The sequence below is a fragment of the Macrobrachium nipponense genome, chromosome 19 (assembly GCF_015104395.2).
Source record: "Macrobrachium nipponense isolate FS-2020 chromosome 19, ASM1510439v2, whole genome shotgun sequence".
In the NCBI taxonomy this organism is placed as follows: Eukaryota; Metazoa; Arthropoda; class Malacostraca; order Decapoda; family Palaemonidae; genus Macrobrachium; species Macrobrachium nipponense.
In genome coordinates, this window is record NC_061088.1 from 45,280,088 (window position 1) to 45,299,019 (window position 18,932).

At 37.5% G+C, this 18,932-nt stretch overlaps 2 protein-coding genes across 3 annotated transcripts in view; one reads left to right on the forward strand and one right to left on the reverse strand.

The window, feature by feature from the left end:
* Positions 1–2,602, reverse strand: part of LOC135216783 (enoyl-CoA hydratase EchA19-like) — a 346,923-nt gene extending 344,321 nt beyond the window's left edge. The window contains exon 1 of one of the 2 annotated variants that reach the window (XM_064252275.1): positions 2,400–2,602. Coding sequence is in view for 1 of the 2 variants with exons in the window: in XM_064252267.1 (XP_064108337.1) it covers positions 2,400–2,508 (109 nt within the window). In the remaining variant the exon portion in view is untranslated. The remainder of the gene's footprint in view (positions 1–2,399) is intronic. The other variant, XM_064252267.1, reaches the window with a different exon arrangement.
* Positions 2,603–17,286: 14,684 nt separating this feature from the next.
* Positions 17,287–18,932, forward strand: part of LOC135216805 (small ribosomal subunit protein eS8-like) — a 58,574-nt gene continuing 56,928 nt past the window's right edge. Inside the window, exon 1 of the mRNA XM_064252301.1 lies at positions 17,287–17,407. Within this exon, the coding sequence (XP_064108371.1) occupies positions 17,404–17,407 (4 nt within the window). The 5' untranslated portion in view covers positions 17,287–17,403. The remainder of the gene's footprint in view (positions 17,408–18,932) is intronic.

Here is an 18,932-nt window from a genome sequence, read left to right on the forward strand (position 1 = left end):
AACCTAGCCGACACATATATATATAACACGTAATAATATACAAGAATGAAATATGTACTAACACGGGGGGAAAAAGAAAATAAAAGAAAAGAAACAGTGATGTCCTAGGAGGACCGAGCACGACCACCCGATAAGGATGGTCAATACTAGGAAACTCCGAGCAACTGGCCTAGTGCCGTAACGAAGAATCGTAGGACAGGCGGCCAGGGTAGGCTAGGACCAAAGGCTAGATACTAATATATTAAACTGGAAACCTAACCAAATATTAAAGCATGCATGAAATGTAACGGTAGGTCCAGAAGAGCAACGAAACAAGGACACGTGCTCGAAAGGAAACCCCCGTGCAAGCACATAAAATAAAATAAAAATAAAAACATATTTATGATCGTCAAAAACAGCATCCAAAACACAAAAAGACATAAAAAACATACTACTATCACGATTCGGTTCAACTAGGAATGGGGGACCAAGTGAAACCGAAATGAGGAGACACAAAGGGGTGCGCTATAATGGCGGCTCGCAGCCGCCGCTGCGTGTGGCGACGACTCATAAAAACCTAAATAATTAGGAAATGAAGGCCAAAATCACTTCCTAAATAGTGTCAAACATAATACCAGTACTTAACTTGGATGCAGAAGCAGATTGACGATCCATTGCAACGTAAAAAAGGCAAAAAGCGAGAAACACAAGGGAGCAAACAAAAACATGTGCGTCTTGTAGTAGTGCTATCAAAGGAATGACGTCACAGCTGCTAGCTACACGGTAGCAGGTAGTGAGCCGTAGGTTGGCTCCCCTTTCCTGAAGGGTTTTGATGTAGGAGAGGCTAATTGGAGAGGGTCCCATGGTAGTGGTTTTCACTCGCCCCAGGAACCACACCGACACCTTTTAATAAAGGTGAGCGAACCAGAATATTCTGGCATGTTCAATTTAGCAGTTCTCTGGTATTATAACAATATTTTACCTTAGAAATAGTGCTAAAGAAACCTATTTCCCGGAGCGACACGGCCGAGCCCAGAAATATATGTTCCTCAATCCTAACTTTCCTCTTTTAACGACTTTCTGGTCATTGCAAATTCAGCCCCATTAATTTCTTATGGTGCGAAAACAGACAGAGGCCCAGGGAGCGAAAGCGATTGTGTCAAACTACAGCGGTGATCCAGCAGTAAAACATCTTCATATATCCAAAAAGTAAATAATAAAGATATATATGCACATTACGATTATAACAATTACATGAATAGCTGATAACACTCTGCATGAATAACTGGTAAACTGTTCTGCAAGAAAGTTGAGTATAGCAATTCATTTACAATTGGTACAAAAATCAAGATGTCGTGACGTCATAATACAGGACTTGAAAAAAACATTCTACTAATTAAAAAAAAAATTACTTAAATTTGAGTCAGAAATCGAGTTACTTTTTTAATAACGAATATTTTCAAATTAATCATCATAAATATGTAAAATATTGATGTTTTACTATTTATTTAAATAATTATCTAGTGCACGCTTCGTCGTCTTCTACCAAAACCGTAGTTTCCTTAAAAACGTCGTGGCAAGGGACCGTTTTCTGATTGTTGTGATGAAAGTGCTCCAGCGTCTATGGGTACAAGTGATGTGTGGATTTATCACAGGAAATGGGAAGTTTGTTGACACAAGCGACTCCGCAAACATCGAGATGGCGTCAATCTTCTAAATTATTTAATCGTAAGTAAAAATTTTGAAAGCGTTTTGGTGAAGTTTGCACTGCGTTGGCCACCCTTTTCATTACCCTCTGTTTAAAAATTAAAATATGGCCTTAATTTCTAACTTTGGAGAAAATACTTACTTCGAAAGGAGAGTAGAGGTCTTTAGCTCCATCTCTCACCAACAACAACTCGTGACTGATGACCATCTACGGTGTCAGGACGCGTTATAAGTACTTTTTCGGAGGGTGTCCAGCTATGATCGTCGGTGAGTTGGCTAGTCCATGCGGTGTTTTACCCTACTTAGGTAGTACTTCAAAAGGAGATTAGAGGTCTTTAGCTCCTTCTCTCACCAACAACAACTCGTGACTGATGACCATCTCCGGTGTCAGGACGCGTTAAAAGTACTTTTTCAGAGGGTGGCCAACTGTGATAGTCAGTGAGTTAGCCAGTCCTCGCGGTGTTTTACCCTAGTATAGGTAGGCTTACCTAATTGGTACCTAGGTACTAGCCTACTAGCTACTACCTAGAACTTCACTCTGAACGATTTAGCCTAGTAAAGCATTTTCGTAAGTTTTTCTGTGTTCACGTTTGTTTTACGAATTTAAAAATGTCTCTGCAATATAAAGTTTACGGCAAATACTAAATTAGCGGGCCAACTGCTGGTCTAGTCTACAATTGAAATAGAAAAAAACCTTTACACTGATTAGTTACCGGAATTGCTCATTATGATAGATGTTTTAAGCGTCCTCGTTAATATAAGTACCGGTTTTGAAAGCTTCAATCTTGAAATGATGACAGACGAAATACTCATATTAAGCATCTTAGAAGTAAAGACTTTGCTTAGAAGACTGTCTCAGGATAGTAGTAATAATAATTAAGTATTACTTTGAAACGGCTCCCGAGCTCATTACGTTTTTTATTTCTCCCTTCCTTGTGCTCGATAAAATATATTGTCTCTACAGTGTCAAATATTTTGACGAGCTCCTCCTTATTTTTAATTTCTTTAGTCTACGGTTCTGCGAATACGAAAAATAGGATGTTATCTATGCACTCTTCTTTATCTTCTTGATTTGGTTGCTGCGCGAATCTACATCTATATATTCGTAATACAGTAGTCAATGAAGTAAGACATTTTCTAAGTTCCCAGTTATTCTTCACAGCATAAAAATTTTGTATTTTCCTTTCTTGATCTCAACCTCCCATTCTGTTCTAGTGTGTCTCTAACTCTAATCTGGCCTATACGAATCAGGAGTTTTTTTTTTCTTTCTTTTTTTCTTTAGTTATATCAGGTTTCTTCCCTTGTTTTTCTAAAATTTTCTATAGATTTTGATTGTTGATCAGTCATTTATTTCTCTTAAACATGATTCTTTCCCAGTCGTTTATCATTTCTTTTAATTGTCTTCCCTTTTTCAGATACTCTTATATTTGCAGAATGGAAGGATTTTTTTTCTCTCATTTCATATTGGTACCTACTATACGGTTATCGCACACATGGTTCCATTATCATTACTCTCAAGTGTAGTATGCTTCTAATAGAATAGTTTAATCTTCATATTCCTTGAGCGGCTGAAAGAGGCTCCTATTTAAAAAAAATAAAATTATAATCCGCATCTTACTATATAGGTACAACAATTGTTACTTTCAGTTTTGTCCTCATGTACTGTCGGCCAAAAAACTGGTGGCAGAGTTTCATAATTTTTCGTTCACTTGCCTGGCACACAATTCATGCCTTATTTATTTATTTTTCTTCTCAAAGATGGAAGAAATCATGTATAATAACGTTAAAAACAGTCACTGATAGCTTTAGAACATTATGTTATGTTATTGTGTAAAACTATTTTCCATATAGCAAAATTGACGTGAACAAAACGAAGTGATAAAAAACGTCATATCACAACCATAGATACACATTACCAAATAGATTGGAGACACCTATCACTATATACTCGGTTTTTTACCATCTGTCCACCAGCCTGTGGTGTGTGCGTATGGTAACACTGCGTCCCGGGCTTTAGAAAGTTACATTCAGCTTACATTCAACAATAATAACAATATCCTATTTCGAATATTAACGGTGTAATTTGCATACAGTAAATTATTAAAACACTTTTCAGTTGCAAATGTGTAAGTGCTACATGAGCAGAAATATGGAATGTTATTCCATATATAAAAAACTAAAACTATGATTAATTAAAACCAGTGACCCAAGAGGTCAACCAGTTTGCTTGCAGGAATGTGATCAGACCAGATACGATAAAGTAGGCTAAGATGACGTGTTGTAATGAGTCAGTGTCTAGTTGCCGTCACCTGTGGTCATTCATTTGTTTTGTAAACTGTATTCCAAGCTTCCTGCTTGAGACAACCACCGTGACCTATAGCTCAAACGGCCTACGTGACTTGTAATCTATGTCATCTGTGTGTATGTTCGTATGTTCAAGCTACTGTCTGCTTCCTTTATGATTTGTAACCGAGATTGTAGTCAGAATTCTATCAGCCATCATCCTTGGCAGACCTGTACAAATTTCTTCTGATCTTCATCATGTAATCTCAGAGAATAGGGATATTTTTATACTTCGTGTTTTCTACTAGAAACCTCACATCAGAAAGAAGATATTGAATGAACTTAGAAATTATCATCATGAGTTTGAAACATCTCCGTCGTCATAAACAAAGAAGATACTGACTTCGTAAGTTATCATCAAATCCCAAGACACTCCAATGAGTATGGAAGTCATAACCAACCAACTTAGCGTAAAATTATCGCAGGTCTAACATAACCTTACAGGGCGCCTTATTATACCAAGGCAACAGCCCTAATATTGGTGGCAGCCTTCAACAAGAACTCTTTAACGTCTTCCGAAGAATAACCAGAATAATGAATAATGTATCATATCAGAAGTCAACGACGACGAAAGCAAGAGATTCTTCAAGCAACCTAGTATCATCGTTCAGTGAGCGACTTCAGCAGTGCATATCTTCAAGAAACAAACCGGACGCGTCTGCAGCATCGGATCTTCAAGGACTCGAATCATCCAACAAACTTACAACGCGCATGGGGGAAACTCAAGCCAAAACCAGGGTCATCCGCTAAACAGAGAAAGGCGACCAAGGCCGCGTGTCGTTATCGAAACACTGTGACTTCCCACAAAATCAAGCTAAGTACAATCCTTTTTTATTCATTTGGAGTAACTGAGTGTTTCCTTTGCAGGTCGAATTTTCGTTATTCCTGTGGCTGAAGTTACGAGACATTCTTAATCTTACTTTTTTACAGAAATTATCTACATCATTGAGACTTCGCTACTGCGAGTTTTTATCTTTGAGTTTCTGTTTCCAGAAGTTCTCCTGAAATATCATAATCATATACTGTGTAAATTTTATCATTTTGGGTGATTATTAATTCTGTACGTAACAAATCATATTAAACATTGAATATGCGTTTACGCAGTGGACGTCTGTATTTATACAGATGCATGGATAAGGTCGTTAGGCACCATAGTGATAAGAAGACACACAAAGCAGTATATATATATATATATATATATATATATATATATATATATATATATTTGTCGATTTAAATATTCATTAATATTACGTATCCGAGAGTATACTGTTGAAAATAGACCTAGGCTAATCATGTGGGAAAATCAGAAGTCCAATTTAGGCCCACTAAATGTGTCATGAAAATTATTTTATTGCTCAAGGGACAAAATTAGTTTAATTAAACATCGTTCTCAAAGAATGTTAACGCCTTGATGTATTATTTATCGGCTGTAGGAGACGAAATGACAACACCCCAGCGCAATACGATACGTTGAGTCAAGACTCGAGCAGCAGCAAAGCCAACTTCAAAATTTTCGGTATGCTGTCACGAAGCTAGAGTTGAGAATAGAATTAGAAATCGTGGACCCATCGATATATATTTTCCTTACTTTGCAAAATAATTATCTTTAATACGTTGAATAAGTCTTCTCAATTCTAATGTAATTTATTTCAAGTATAGCACCTTTGAAAGGAAGTGTTATTTATTGTTAAGTAAATAATCTGACACCTGCACATGGCAATATTTCCATAACGAACAATGAATTAAGAAACTACGCCAATTCTTCGTTGGCCATCTGTACACTCGATCATCTATTTTATTCTTTCTTTTTTTGCAGTTTATTATTATCTTCCTTGCCGAGTTTCATTACTTCCATGGCATACGAATAATGGCATTGCCAATCCCTTCCAGTAGGTACAGCTTCCCTGCCATCACCTTTTACGAATGACTGCTGGCCATGTTTGCCATCTGTTGTGCTGTAATTTGGTCCTTTTTCATTTGTCATCTGAAGCAGTATTTTGCATGTTGATTGTCTTACCTACATATCTTATCTGCTGAGCCATTTTTATCCCTTTAGTGTACTGAATGTTTTCTGTCTCCTATACTATACCAGTCCTTGATATATTCCTTTTATCTGTTTAATTAGGCCACATTCACTTATTATTTCCATAAGATTCCACATTTTTTTTTTCATCCAAGAAATGGTCTCTAATCAATTCGTCATAGAATAGTGCCACGATTCTCAGAATTTAATTTCCAAGTCCTGTCGCTTTACTTCCTAGTTTTTCGATGAGCAGGCAAGTTAATAACAGATCGATGTATACTATGCTTATCTTTTGTCATTTGTTAAGTTTTGTTCTTCTTGCCTTATATTGTTGTGGCACAACACTGAGTGAAATATTTCCTGGGAGCAAGTACAAACATAAAGGCGAAATTTGAAACAAGTCGTCTGTGTTGTTGGTACCTATAGCGGAACACATAATCGTGGCTAACTTTAACCTTAAATGAAATAAAAACTACCTGGGTTAAAGGACTGCAATTTGGTATTGTTTAAGTTTTGGTTCATTGTAACTATGCAACAGATATGGATATTTACTTAATTTAGCAAATGCCTTGATCAGGCGGCCACACTTCAAGAAAAAAAAACTCTACAGCTGAGGGCCTACTTCAGAGTGAGGGAAGATTTAGCTTAATTATGTTTATATAAACAAGATATGGCAATGAAATGGATAATTCCTGATGGGTGATAGGGACGTCAGGGTCCCATAACACAGATGATTAAAGTAGAATAGATCGTGTTATAGTTGAATCAGTGACCGGACGTGACCGAGCACGTGGTATTACTACTGAGCCCGAAGGGTGAAGGTCCCAGAGCAACACGAGGCGAGAATCCAACTTCCACAGCAACTACACAATGGCACATCTGTAACAAATGGCGATCTCATATAAGCAAGAGTGCAATACACGTGTTTGGGGATTGGGGCGATTATATGCAAAGCACTGAGCACCTGATCTCAATATTATGAATCTTACAAATCACTAAAGGGGGCAGTTGCATTACTGAGTGAATACGAAGGGGGAAAGGGTTACATTACTGGTCACTTTGGGTAAGGATACAATAGCCCAAACAGTTACGTTACTTCCCAATAAAACTACTTTAGCAGATGCACAATGGGATTTTCTCGAGCTGAAAAGAAAACAATGGATGCTAATCACAAGGGGGTTCTCACACAGCATCACAGGTAACGATAGGTATAAGTTACACTGTAACCTTGATTAAGCACGATGATGGTAACTCAACAGGGGAAAATGCAGATGCTGCACAAAGAAATAGAAATAAAAATAAGTCTAAGAATAAAGGTGGACCGTCTGCACTAAAACCTTGTAACTTCACTGTACCTGTGGTCGAAACAGGAGAAATGCTTAGTAAAAAAATTTGAGACCGGACCAAAGCTGGGTGAGACTGCTAGGATGCAGATATTTCAACAGATAAGACTGAAATGGTTGAATGCAGCGAATAGTTCATAACTTAGTTAATTTACTCATCAGGGAACAGTTTGTCGGCATGTCTTCGTCTGAGCTGGCACTATTCCTCTGGGAAAGAGTACCAAAAGAAGTTGGTGACATGTTGAAGTGCTCAGCATAGTGGAACTCCGAAAGCTAGTGAAGAAGTCTATTCTGGGCATTTAAGAGTACAAGATGAGTGAAATAGACAGGCTGACAAAAGTGAATGGTATTCTATTAAAAATTAAAGTCACTAACTAGAAAAAACTTTCACTGGTTGTGTACAAATTTGTGTCCAGTTTATTGGGAATACGAGTATATGGGTAACCCAACATGACTGTTTCTACTAGAGAAGCATAAGTTCAAGGACATATTTACTTCTAGGGAACCCATTTAGTCCTCTAAAGGAAAGCGTTGTCACGGTTTGTGCAACGTAAAAACATAAATAATTCTGATTTTAATGTTTCATGCAAAGCTCGTTTAGGAGGCGATCTAAGATTGTAAGAGGCTTTTTATCATAAGAAACCGATTGATATATTTCAGTATGGTGAATGTGTATGCCCCTGTGGGGAACCAATCCAAAATATGAATCACATCTTGTGTAGTTGCCCACTTGTTCGGACATGGATCTAAGAACAGCAAACGACACCACTCCAATGGATAGAACAATGGTGCGATAAGATAGGATGATGATGATTAATCTAGGGCAATGGTTCTCAACCTTTTTACTACCACACCCCCTTGGTTGGTCATTCCCTCCACGGTCCTCTTGCATTTCCAGCCAAATAAATAAAATTCACATCCAACTTTTATTGAAAAAATTGAAATATATTGCTGCTTTTAGACTTTTTATTGTGCATGAATTCTGTACAAACAATATTGGTACATAACATATTCACTGAGGTTATTTTCTTAAGTTAATGAGATGCTTGACACTGCTGAGCTACAGATCTTGAATGCGTGGTCGAATGCCAGAGAGTGCACATTGTAAGTCCCTTTCAACGTTCTTCAGCCGGTTCCTGTACTTGGTTTTGACAGCAACGAGTATGGAAAATGCCGCTTCAAAAAGATATGTGGATCCAAACAGTTAGAATCCGAAGAACCTGACATGAGATCAGAGGGTAAACAGGAAGATACTTGATCCAGAACATCTCAAGATCCAATTCTTTGAAGTCTTCCTCAGCTGTGGAGTTGAACTTTAACTCAAGAAACTCCTCTTGGACTTCCTCTGAAATATCAGCTACATCACAGTGAAATGGGTTTCTTATGAATTTCCAACCTTCACGCTTCTCATCTATATCTGCAAAGTATCTGATGAATTCTGCTTTCAAGTCAGTCGAATAATTATTTGTTTCTTAAATTTGGGTTCAAGGTGTTTGTTACTAAGAGCAGAATCCAAGTTACTAAAGCAGGCTGTATTTCCGTTCTGAACTCGACTTTTCCAGAGGTCGGATTTGGCCAAGAACGTTCGAATGATATCATGGTGCATGATGATGTTGATGTTTTTCCCCTGTAGTTTAAGGTTGACTGTATTCAACGCTTCAAACGTATCCACAAGGTAAGCTAAAGATTGCAGAAAGCCTTCAGACATGAATTTATCATGGCGATCTATCTCGTGCTGCAAATCAAGAAATATTGCCACTTCTTCACGTAGTTCATAAAGTCAGCCAAGCATATTCCCCCTCGATAGCCACCGTACGTTTGTATGGAAAAGCAAGGCTTCATGTTCAGATTCCATATCCTTACACAACAGTGTGAAGAGACGACTGTTTAAGGCTCCAGTTTGATAAAGATGACTACCTTAATATGGCCACGTTCAGGACATCTCTCATTTCAGCAGGTAGAGTCCTGGATGCTACGGCTTCAAGATGAAGTATGCAGTGTGTCCTTACAGCAGATGGACTTTTTCCTTTCACCGTTGTTATGAACCCAGACAACAGACCCAGCATGGCTGGAGCCCCATCAGTACACACCCCTACCAGCGACTCACGCGAAAGATGATTTTCTTCAAAGAATTTTGATACATCTTGAAAAATATCTGCTGCTGTTGTACAACCTTCCATGGGGTGGCAGAAGATTTTTTCTTTAACTCTGTTACCTGGCAGTCAGTAGCTGACAACAATGAGCGAGGTCAGTCGTTCCGTCACGCTGAATAGCAAATACAGGAGAAGCTCTTACTTGGTCGGTCGAGAATTTGCTCTCTGATGTCTTGAGACACTTCATCGATCCTTCTCTTGACTGTCCCGTTTGACAGAGAAATGTGGGAGAGCTTGTTTACACTATCTTTCCCCAGAACGAGTTCTGCCACACAAAGTAAGCTTGGTTTTATGAGACTTTCCAATGTTATGGCTCTTCTTGCTTTTTGCAGTCAACAAGGCAATTTCATAGGAAGCCTCAACAACCTTTGAAGTCTGTTGCTGAAATGCTCCACTGCCGTCCAGCTTAGCTTGCTTCAAGGAATGCCTTTTAGTTTCAAAGAAAGCCCAGGGTTTGTCAGCTAGAGGAGGATGTGTTGTCTTCAAGTGGCGTTCCAAGTGTGAGGGCTGCATTCCATAATGTTCAGGGTCTTGAAACATATCACACACTGGGGGACCTATGTATCCCCCTTATGGAGCGACACGAATCCAAATCGAACATATTCATCAAGATACTTCCACTTCTTTGCACTTTGTGATTTTATAAATGTGCAGTGAACAACGCAAATCTGTGAACAAAATGTAAGGCCCGTGTATGTTAAGATAAACATCACCACATCATCATAAACAAACACATGATCATATCATAGTCATTATCAAATATCATATGATCATAAACACCACACAAATACTAACAAACATCCCAACACGGTCACGAACACGGTTACATGATTATTCCAAACACCACATGGATGCTAAATAATAACAACAATGACATAGATTAATAAAAAAACATTTAATAATAAGAGACAATAACAATCATTCATTACTTAAAAGAGAACACTCACTAATACTACAGAGAAAAACATTCATTATCACTCAATAAGAAGATATTCATTAATACTAGAATAAAAATACAATTATTTACCTATGTAGGCCTTTATAACTTCACTGCCACTATGTGGCGGTACATTCACTCATTAACAATACCAATCCAACAACTAACGCAATACAAAATTAAAGCAAAGAGAAAAGACAATTAATAACAACAAGTTATGACGCGTCTTCTAATACGAAATAGAGGAAACCGAAATACCGTTCGGTGTATCGTCTTTACAATAATTCAATAAATATTAACAAACTCCACATGTTGTTCATAAAAAAACATGATTATTAAGAAACAAGTGAACACGATTATGAACACTACTTTACCATAACCAAATAATGATTTAAAGCACCACCAGTTTCTGATAAAATACCAACGGAAATCATAACTTGTGAGCAACGATTGAGCAACACATGCGTGTTCATAATTCAAAACAAAATTTCATTAAATAAAACAGCTATGCTAAATATACCTCAACGGGCTCAACAGAAGAACTGTGAAAGAGAAGTAATTATCACAGACAAGTGCGGAAGGCGACTGACTGACTGTCACTGGAGACTGGACTTGCATTGGGCCGGCCGCCGGTAACGCATAAGGACATTTAAATTCAATAATTACAGAAAATGGTCAGCCTGGTAGACTTGCAGAGTATAGAAAACTAATGTTAAAACTGTAAAGGCGATAGTTTTGTATTTTCTTTTTTATAATAATTATAATATTGGCCCACGATCTTGGATAAATGGAATACAGAGTGGGGACCGTTGTGTATTAACCATTTTTTTTATAATAAAGATAAATATCTACTTTTTTCCTGGACACTCACCCCCCCCAGGTTGAGAACCACTGATAGTGAACATCATTTCTGGAGTGGCGATCTACCTGCCTAACGTGTGACCTCGAGCGGCCATATTGAAAGGTCTTGTTCCTTCTCATGGTGGTGTGTTTCTCAACCTTTTTCTGGTGGTGGCCCCCTTCAATCCAGTGCAAGTTGTTGTGGCCCCTCCATGCCAACTCTGAGTTCTTACCCCCCCCCCCCCCACACACACACCCGCCTTCCGTCCATCACCTTAATACGCCTAGGGAAGGTATATTAATGGCCCCTGAAAAAATCTCATGGCCCCCAAGGGGGCCATATGGCCCACGTTGAGAAACACTGCATGACACAAAAACAGGTTGGCCTAAGCACTCAAACCATTGTGGTGAAGGCCTAAATATCTGCTCTTAGATCTAAGCAGTGTCTAGCATAAAATATGGTTCCTGTAAATTGCAGGACTTTCTTAGCATACAGTCACTAAGCACTAACTAAACAGTAATGTACAATCACTAAACAATAACATTCACAATACACTTTCACTCATTAAACACTCAAATACTATGCACTCACACTCACTAAACACAAACTTACTAAACACTCACTAAACACTTACACTTAACATACACTCACACTCAATACTCAATAACACTAAACACAAACTGAATAGTCAACACTCACTGAACACAAACTTACTAAACGCTCACTAAACACTGACACTCAACATACACTCACACTCAATACTCAATAACACTAAACACACACTGAATAGTCAACACTCACTTTACACTAGATGCTCACCAAACACTCATAAAATACTAACACTCACTAAATACTCCCTATAGCACCTAAGCATTCACTATACACTAAACACTCACTAAACCCTAAACACTCATTAAACACTAAATATTCACTAAACCCTAAATACTCATTAACCCCTAAACACTCTCTAAACATTCACTGAATACTTACTAAACATTCATTGAACACAAACATTCATTAAATCCCAAACACTCACTAAATATTCACTGAATACTTACACACTAAACATTCACTATACCCTAAAAACTCACTGAATGCTTATGTACTAAACATTTATTAAACACTAATTTTCACAAAACATTTTCACTGAACTCTAAACACTCAATAAACATACTTACACATTAAACATTCATTCACTAAACACTAACATGTACTAAACCTTCACCAAACCCTAAACACTTAAGGAATGCTTATGCACTAAACATTAGTGAAACACTTTCACAAAACATTTCCATTAAACTCTAAACACTCACTAAACATTCACTGAATACACTAAACATTCACTAAACACTCACTAAACTTTCATTGATTACTTACGCATTAGACATTCATAATACATTCATTAAAACCCCAAAGACTAACTAATCATTCACTGAATGCTTGCATAATAAAGATTCAATAACATTCACAAACCCTAAACATTCAGTAAACATTCACTAAACCCTAATCATAAGCATTCAATAAACACTTACTCACTAAACCCTAATCATAAGCATTCAATAAACACTTACTCACTAAACCCTAAAAATTCGCTAAACACTTACTCATTAAACATTAATACCAAAAATTCACAATTGCACTAATCCGTGTTCAATTCGTCGGTTCCCAGACCTTTAAAAATGGCTGCAAGGCTTTGCAACGCCGCCCTGGTAGAAGACCACCGAACTACGTAGTACTGGTGTAGAGATCGCAACTCCAGCATACCCTCTTTGGTATTAATCAGAACCTCAAGATGAACATAGATCCGAGACGTTGTCACACAGAGAGAAAATAATGCTGAGGTTATTTTGGCATGCAGTTCCTCACTCAATTACGATATGGCTAACCTCTCATGTGTTTTGTTAGCGCTATGTGCAAGTGCATCCATGATGCACGTCTATGTTTTACTACTGTTCAACAGGAAATTTTATCATTTCCTTAATTTGTTGATAAGGTGGTTTAAATATTTCTGGTTCTAATTCGATGTATTTGCTATGTGTAATCTTAGGAAGCTCCAGCGAACTGCGGGATATTGTGGTCTTTAGTGGTACCTTGCGGGCTGTAAGATTTCTACCGTTCACTGTCCATTTTTATCTTTTACTTTTTACTGCATTGTCATAATGTATTGTAAGCCTAATCATCGTCCAGCCAGGTGTCTCCTGTGGATCAGTCCATCAGAGAAGTAAAGTAAGAGTACGCTCGTGACAGGTTTTTTTTGTTTTGTTTTTATTAACGATGATTTTGTTATGATAACTTCACGTTTCTTCTTCTCTGTAACCCACATATAAATTTATTTTGTTTCTGTAATACAAGATTTCTTTAAGGTCATCAATTTGTCTGTGACCATTTTCTCTAATTACAGTTTGCTTATCGAATGAATGTCTATTCAGAAAGAACGTGGAAGATGACTATAGACTAGAAATATTTCCAATATCATTAATATTACTAATACTAATAATAATGTTTAATAAAATGGCAAAACTCAGCGAATTAATCTTATATGTTATCCTTTCTATTTTCCTTGTGACCCGCTTCTATGGCTCAGTGATACTACTTAATATATGGCCAATATTCATACTGGGAGAAATCTAAATAATGCTGAATGCGATATTTTATTCAGAACTGGATTTTTCCGTCAATACCAACACCGACGACAACCCCTGCTTAACCTGGACCTGAGATCCGCCATTCCAGTACACCAATATACTGATAATACCAGTATTGACGGCAAAATCCTATTCTAAATGAATGTGATGGTAATTGCTTCCTAGCAAAGAAAGATAAAGGAAAGGAGAATGCATTTTCGAGGAGTTCGGCAGCAAGGAGGCTTTCGCGCCCGTGTTGGAGGCGCCTGTTCTCGCAGCTGTTCTGGAATCGTCGGGCGTGTTGTGGAGCGCAACACGCGCCAATGTGTCGGGAGAAACGCCGCGATTTCTGATGCAATACCTCGTCTAGATTCATCTAGGAAGTTCTGGAAATCTCGCGAGTCTGTGACACTCGCCGTAGGCTCCGCCCCCAGAGTGCCGTATAAATACGACGGTCGTAGCAGCAGCAGCAGAGATCGTAAAAGAGAGATCACCAGTTAGTCACAGAGAGATATCCTCAGTAAGAGCCACAGATCAGATTATCGGTGAGAGATCAGCAGCTGCAGAGATCAGAGAAAAAGGAACCAACGAAGGATCAGAAGAAGAGTTGGTTGGATACTGGTCTAGTCGTCTTCAGGAGTGAACGACCGTGTTATCTCAACGTCGAGCAGACTTCAGAGAAGAAAAGGTCCTGCTAGAGGTTTTGGAGAGTTCCTGCCTTACAAGTAGACTAGTTTCTGCAATACGGAGTCAAGAGGACGTCTGCAATCACCGTTTTCCTTTTGAGAAGCCATCGCTTCGAATTGCCAAATTGACTAGCAAGTATTTGAATTGTCTCACTGTTCCCCCAGTACATGCAGTGTAAGATTCTCTCTTTTTATGTAAATAGGAGATACCATTCTGCATTTACCTATGTTAGTAAGCTTGTAAATAAACCTTTGTTGTGTGTTTCTTTCTATATTCGTATCCCCAGTTTCAACTGTTGGTGTTGAAATATTTTTTTTTTTTTATTATTTCATATCGAACCTGAAGCGGACCTCTCAGAGGCCGTAACAATGAATTATCGTATTCAGTTTTATTTAGATTTCTCTAAAGAAGTATCGCTGAGCCGAAGAAGCGAGTCATAAGAAAAATCTTATTCAACAGAATTTGTTTAGAAGAGGGGGTCTTCTTCCAAAATGAAAAGAATATTGCACATTTATATCAGTGAAATATTCTTGTAATATTCCTTTTGAGCAAACAGTAATTTTCATAAACATGAGGAAACTTGAATACAAGTAGTATGTGGGATATGCCAATGAAACGGCTCCCTTGCTTCTTTTATTCCTCCTTTGTTTGTGTTTGTTTGAGTTTCTTCTCTCTAAAATACCACATTTCTTTTATAAAATCTTTCCTATTCTCCACTTCCTCCCTCAGTAGAACTACCAATAAGAGTATATTTGCTACTAATTCCTCTTTATTTTCTTGATATGGTTGCTGCATAAAGCTATATCTTTTTCTAATCTCATTGTATGCTGGACAGTAAAGTAAGAAATGTTCTAAATTTTCATTTTGTTCCTCACAGCATAAACATTTTGTATCTTCTCCTTTTATCCTATTTCTATCATTTAATCCTAATATACTTAGTCTAGTTCTACTAATCAGCATTGTTTTTTCAGTGTTGTCATACCAGATTTCTTCTCTTTTGTTTTCTTTATATTTCCCGTAGATTCTTAACGTTGACTTTTTATTCCTTTCTTTCTGCCATGCTTTTCTGTCCCAATTGTTTATTATTTCTCTTAACTGTTTGTCTTTAACTGCTTCAATTTTACTTAAGTTTATGTTTAGTTTTTTCATATACTCTTTTACTTGGATTATCCAGTTTTTTTTCATATTGATCCATGGTTATCTCATATAGGAGCCTATTTCCACCACTCTTCAGTGTATGTTTCAGGTAGAATAGTTTATTCTTGATATCTCTTGAATGGCAGGAAGAGGCCCCTATTTCAGATCTTAAGGCATAACTTGCTGTGTAACTTGGCGCTTTCAAAATTGCTCTATATACTTGATTGTCTATCTTCTGAAATTCATTTATAGTTTTCTTGTCAAGTTTCATGACTTCCATGGCATACATGAATGATGGCATCGCTAGTCCTTTCCAGTACAATTTTCCTATTTTTACTCTGCTACAGCTTTTATTGATGACTGCATTAGCCATATTTGCAATTTGCGCCTTTTTTATCTGTTCTCTGAAGCAGTCTTTCATGTTGTTGATTGTCACTCCTAGGTATTTAATCTCCTTAACTATTCTTATTCCTTCTATGTGCTCCATATTTTCCACATCATAGATACTATACCAGTTGTATATTAATATGTTACTCTTGCCCTTGTTTATGTTTAGGCCACATTCGCTTGCGATTTCCATAAAGGTTTTTATTGCTTTTGTTATCTTCAAAGGTATGTCCTAGTGTTAATCCATCATCTGCATATAATAGTGCCACTATCCTTATAATTTCATTTCTAAAACCTGTCGTATTTTCTAGTTTTTCTATTATCATGTAAGTTATTAGTAGAAAGAATATGGTTGAGCCATTGCATCCCTGTCTTATTCCATTACTTACATTTAGCTCTTTTTGTTCTATATTGTTAAGGCATAGACTTGTTACATCATTTGTATATATCTTTGCAACTGCATTTATTACCTCTGCACGCTGCCTATATTTCATTATGATCTCAAAGAGCTTTTTTCTATTAACTGAGTCCAGTGCTTTTTGGAAGTCTATTGACACATCAAAATTTTATAATGAGTCCTTTCTTCTGTACGTTTCTTGTATGCAGTATTCTAAGATATATAAATTATCAATTCCCCTCCTTTGTGCGGTAAAGCCTGATTGTAGTTCATTAATTTTTCCTATGTTTCTAATATGCTTTTCTATTTTGGTTTTCAGGATCCCCATGAAAATCTTATATGATGCATTTGTTAGAGCAATTGTCCCAAGATCTTTGACTGTGGGGTGTTGTTTCTTAGGTGTAAGTGTTGTTTTTTTACTTAAACCAGCTTCTATGTGTTTTCCTGCCCTTCAGTATGCTGTAAAAATAAAGCAATTTTTTCTTTTTTTGGTTGCTCTCAAATCAGCACATTCAATCTTCTTCATGTAAAGAAGAGGACTCCGTTTGTGAGTAACATGGTATATACTTGACATATAATTTTTCCAGCAGGGCCTTTATAAAGCAATTCAAGCAAAGTAGTATTTGTAGACTTTAGATGGCTAGTATATGTTATGAATTTTTAAAGTAATGAAATTTAGTCACAACATATAAATATTAAGAAAAAAAGAAGCAAGTAGGACATTATACAAAGGGTTTTTACGGCGATTGGCTTACCTTAGTCGGAGATCTTCTCTTGGTTCTCGGTAAAGCACAACGCTCCCTGATTGTTGCCATTCCTTTCTTCCTGGACAGACATCCAACATGGGTGAGTCTCTGTGGTATCATATTTTTTATCTTTGAAATCTATGAACATCGGAGACCAAGTGACTTTGTATTGCCTACTATTAATTACATCTGTGATGAGAAATGGTCTTACATTAAAAATGATAGGGAAAATTTCCGTGATTAGACAGAATAATGTTGCCAAAGCGAGTATGTTGTTCAACCATGGCTCCAATAAGTGTTTGTTTGGAGCTTTCGGCTTCAAATCTTGAACCATGGATGTATCGTGTTCGGTAAATTTCTTTGGTGTTATTTGACAGGATCTTGAAGGTTATGGTTCTCAAAGGGTTTAATGTTAAGGAGACCTCTGTATGGTTACATCAAGTGTACGACACTATTCCTCCGGACCTTTCTGTCCCCCCCTTAAGAGGTGTTGTGGCGTGCGAGGTTTGTGCAGATGTTAGGCAAATTTAGGTTTAGTCTTGACAACTCAAAACAGGGTTTCCGTGTTTCTATACAGTAATTTCTAGGCTCGGGTGAAGTTCCCGAAGTAGGTAAGTGCATACGACAAATGGCATTTCAGAGCGACTGCATACTTCTAGGGCAAGGAGATACGCTACCTTCTGTAAGCTCTTAGTTATTCTGCGGAAAACAGGTTATTTGTGGTTAATAAGTCACAGGTATTTCACCTTAAAAAAAGACTGACCCTCCACTTCAACAATGGACACGGCTCTCTGGCTATTAGGGTAAAACACTGCATGGCCTGCAGCAGGCCAACGTCTACCAATGCATGCCACCCTCCGAAAAAGTACATTAGGGGGAAAAACCAGCGACTACCAACCCTTATCACGGTTTTCAGGTCTTATTCACTCTATATTTAAATGGTGAAACAAGAATACAATCACAACTCCAAGCATACCATTCAAAAGATTGAAGTTCGTCAACATAATGTGATATATGAAAGCCCCATACGAACTAAAATAAGCATGTGACGCTCTTCGTAAAATATGTTTTCAAGGCAGTTTTGAAATCCAATATGGCGGCTACCTTGTGGATGTACAGGTTTTGATCAGTGACTAAAATAATCTTTCCCAGCCTTCCCAGCAATCATTTGAACAATGTTAGCGTATGTAGGGTAGAATATCACGACAGGCCAACCCTCATCACGGTGGACGGGTCTTATTCACTCTATATTTAATTGGTGAAACATGAATACAATTGCAACTCTTAAGCATACCATTTAAAAGACTGAAGTTTCGTCAACATATGTGATATATGAAAGCCCCCATACGATTAAAATAGCATGTGAGCTCTTCGTAAAATATGTTTTCAAGGCAGTTTTGAAATCCAATATGGCGGCTACGTTTTGCATGGACGGTTCTCGGGTCCCCAGCCTTCCCAGCACTCATTTGAACATGTTAGCGATGTATGTAATGTTTATTGATCTTACTCAAGATTGCAGTTGTAATCAGCACAATAAAAACAACATTTTGTTGCCTATATTAGTGAAAGTATGACTTGTAATCGGTGGTTTTATCCTTACTGCCATCACAACTGAAACTCCACAG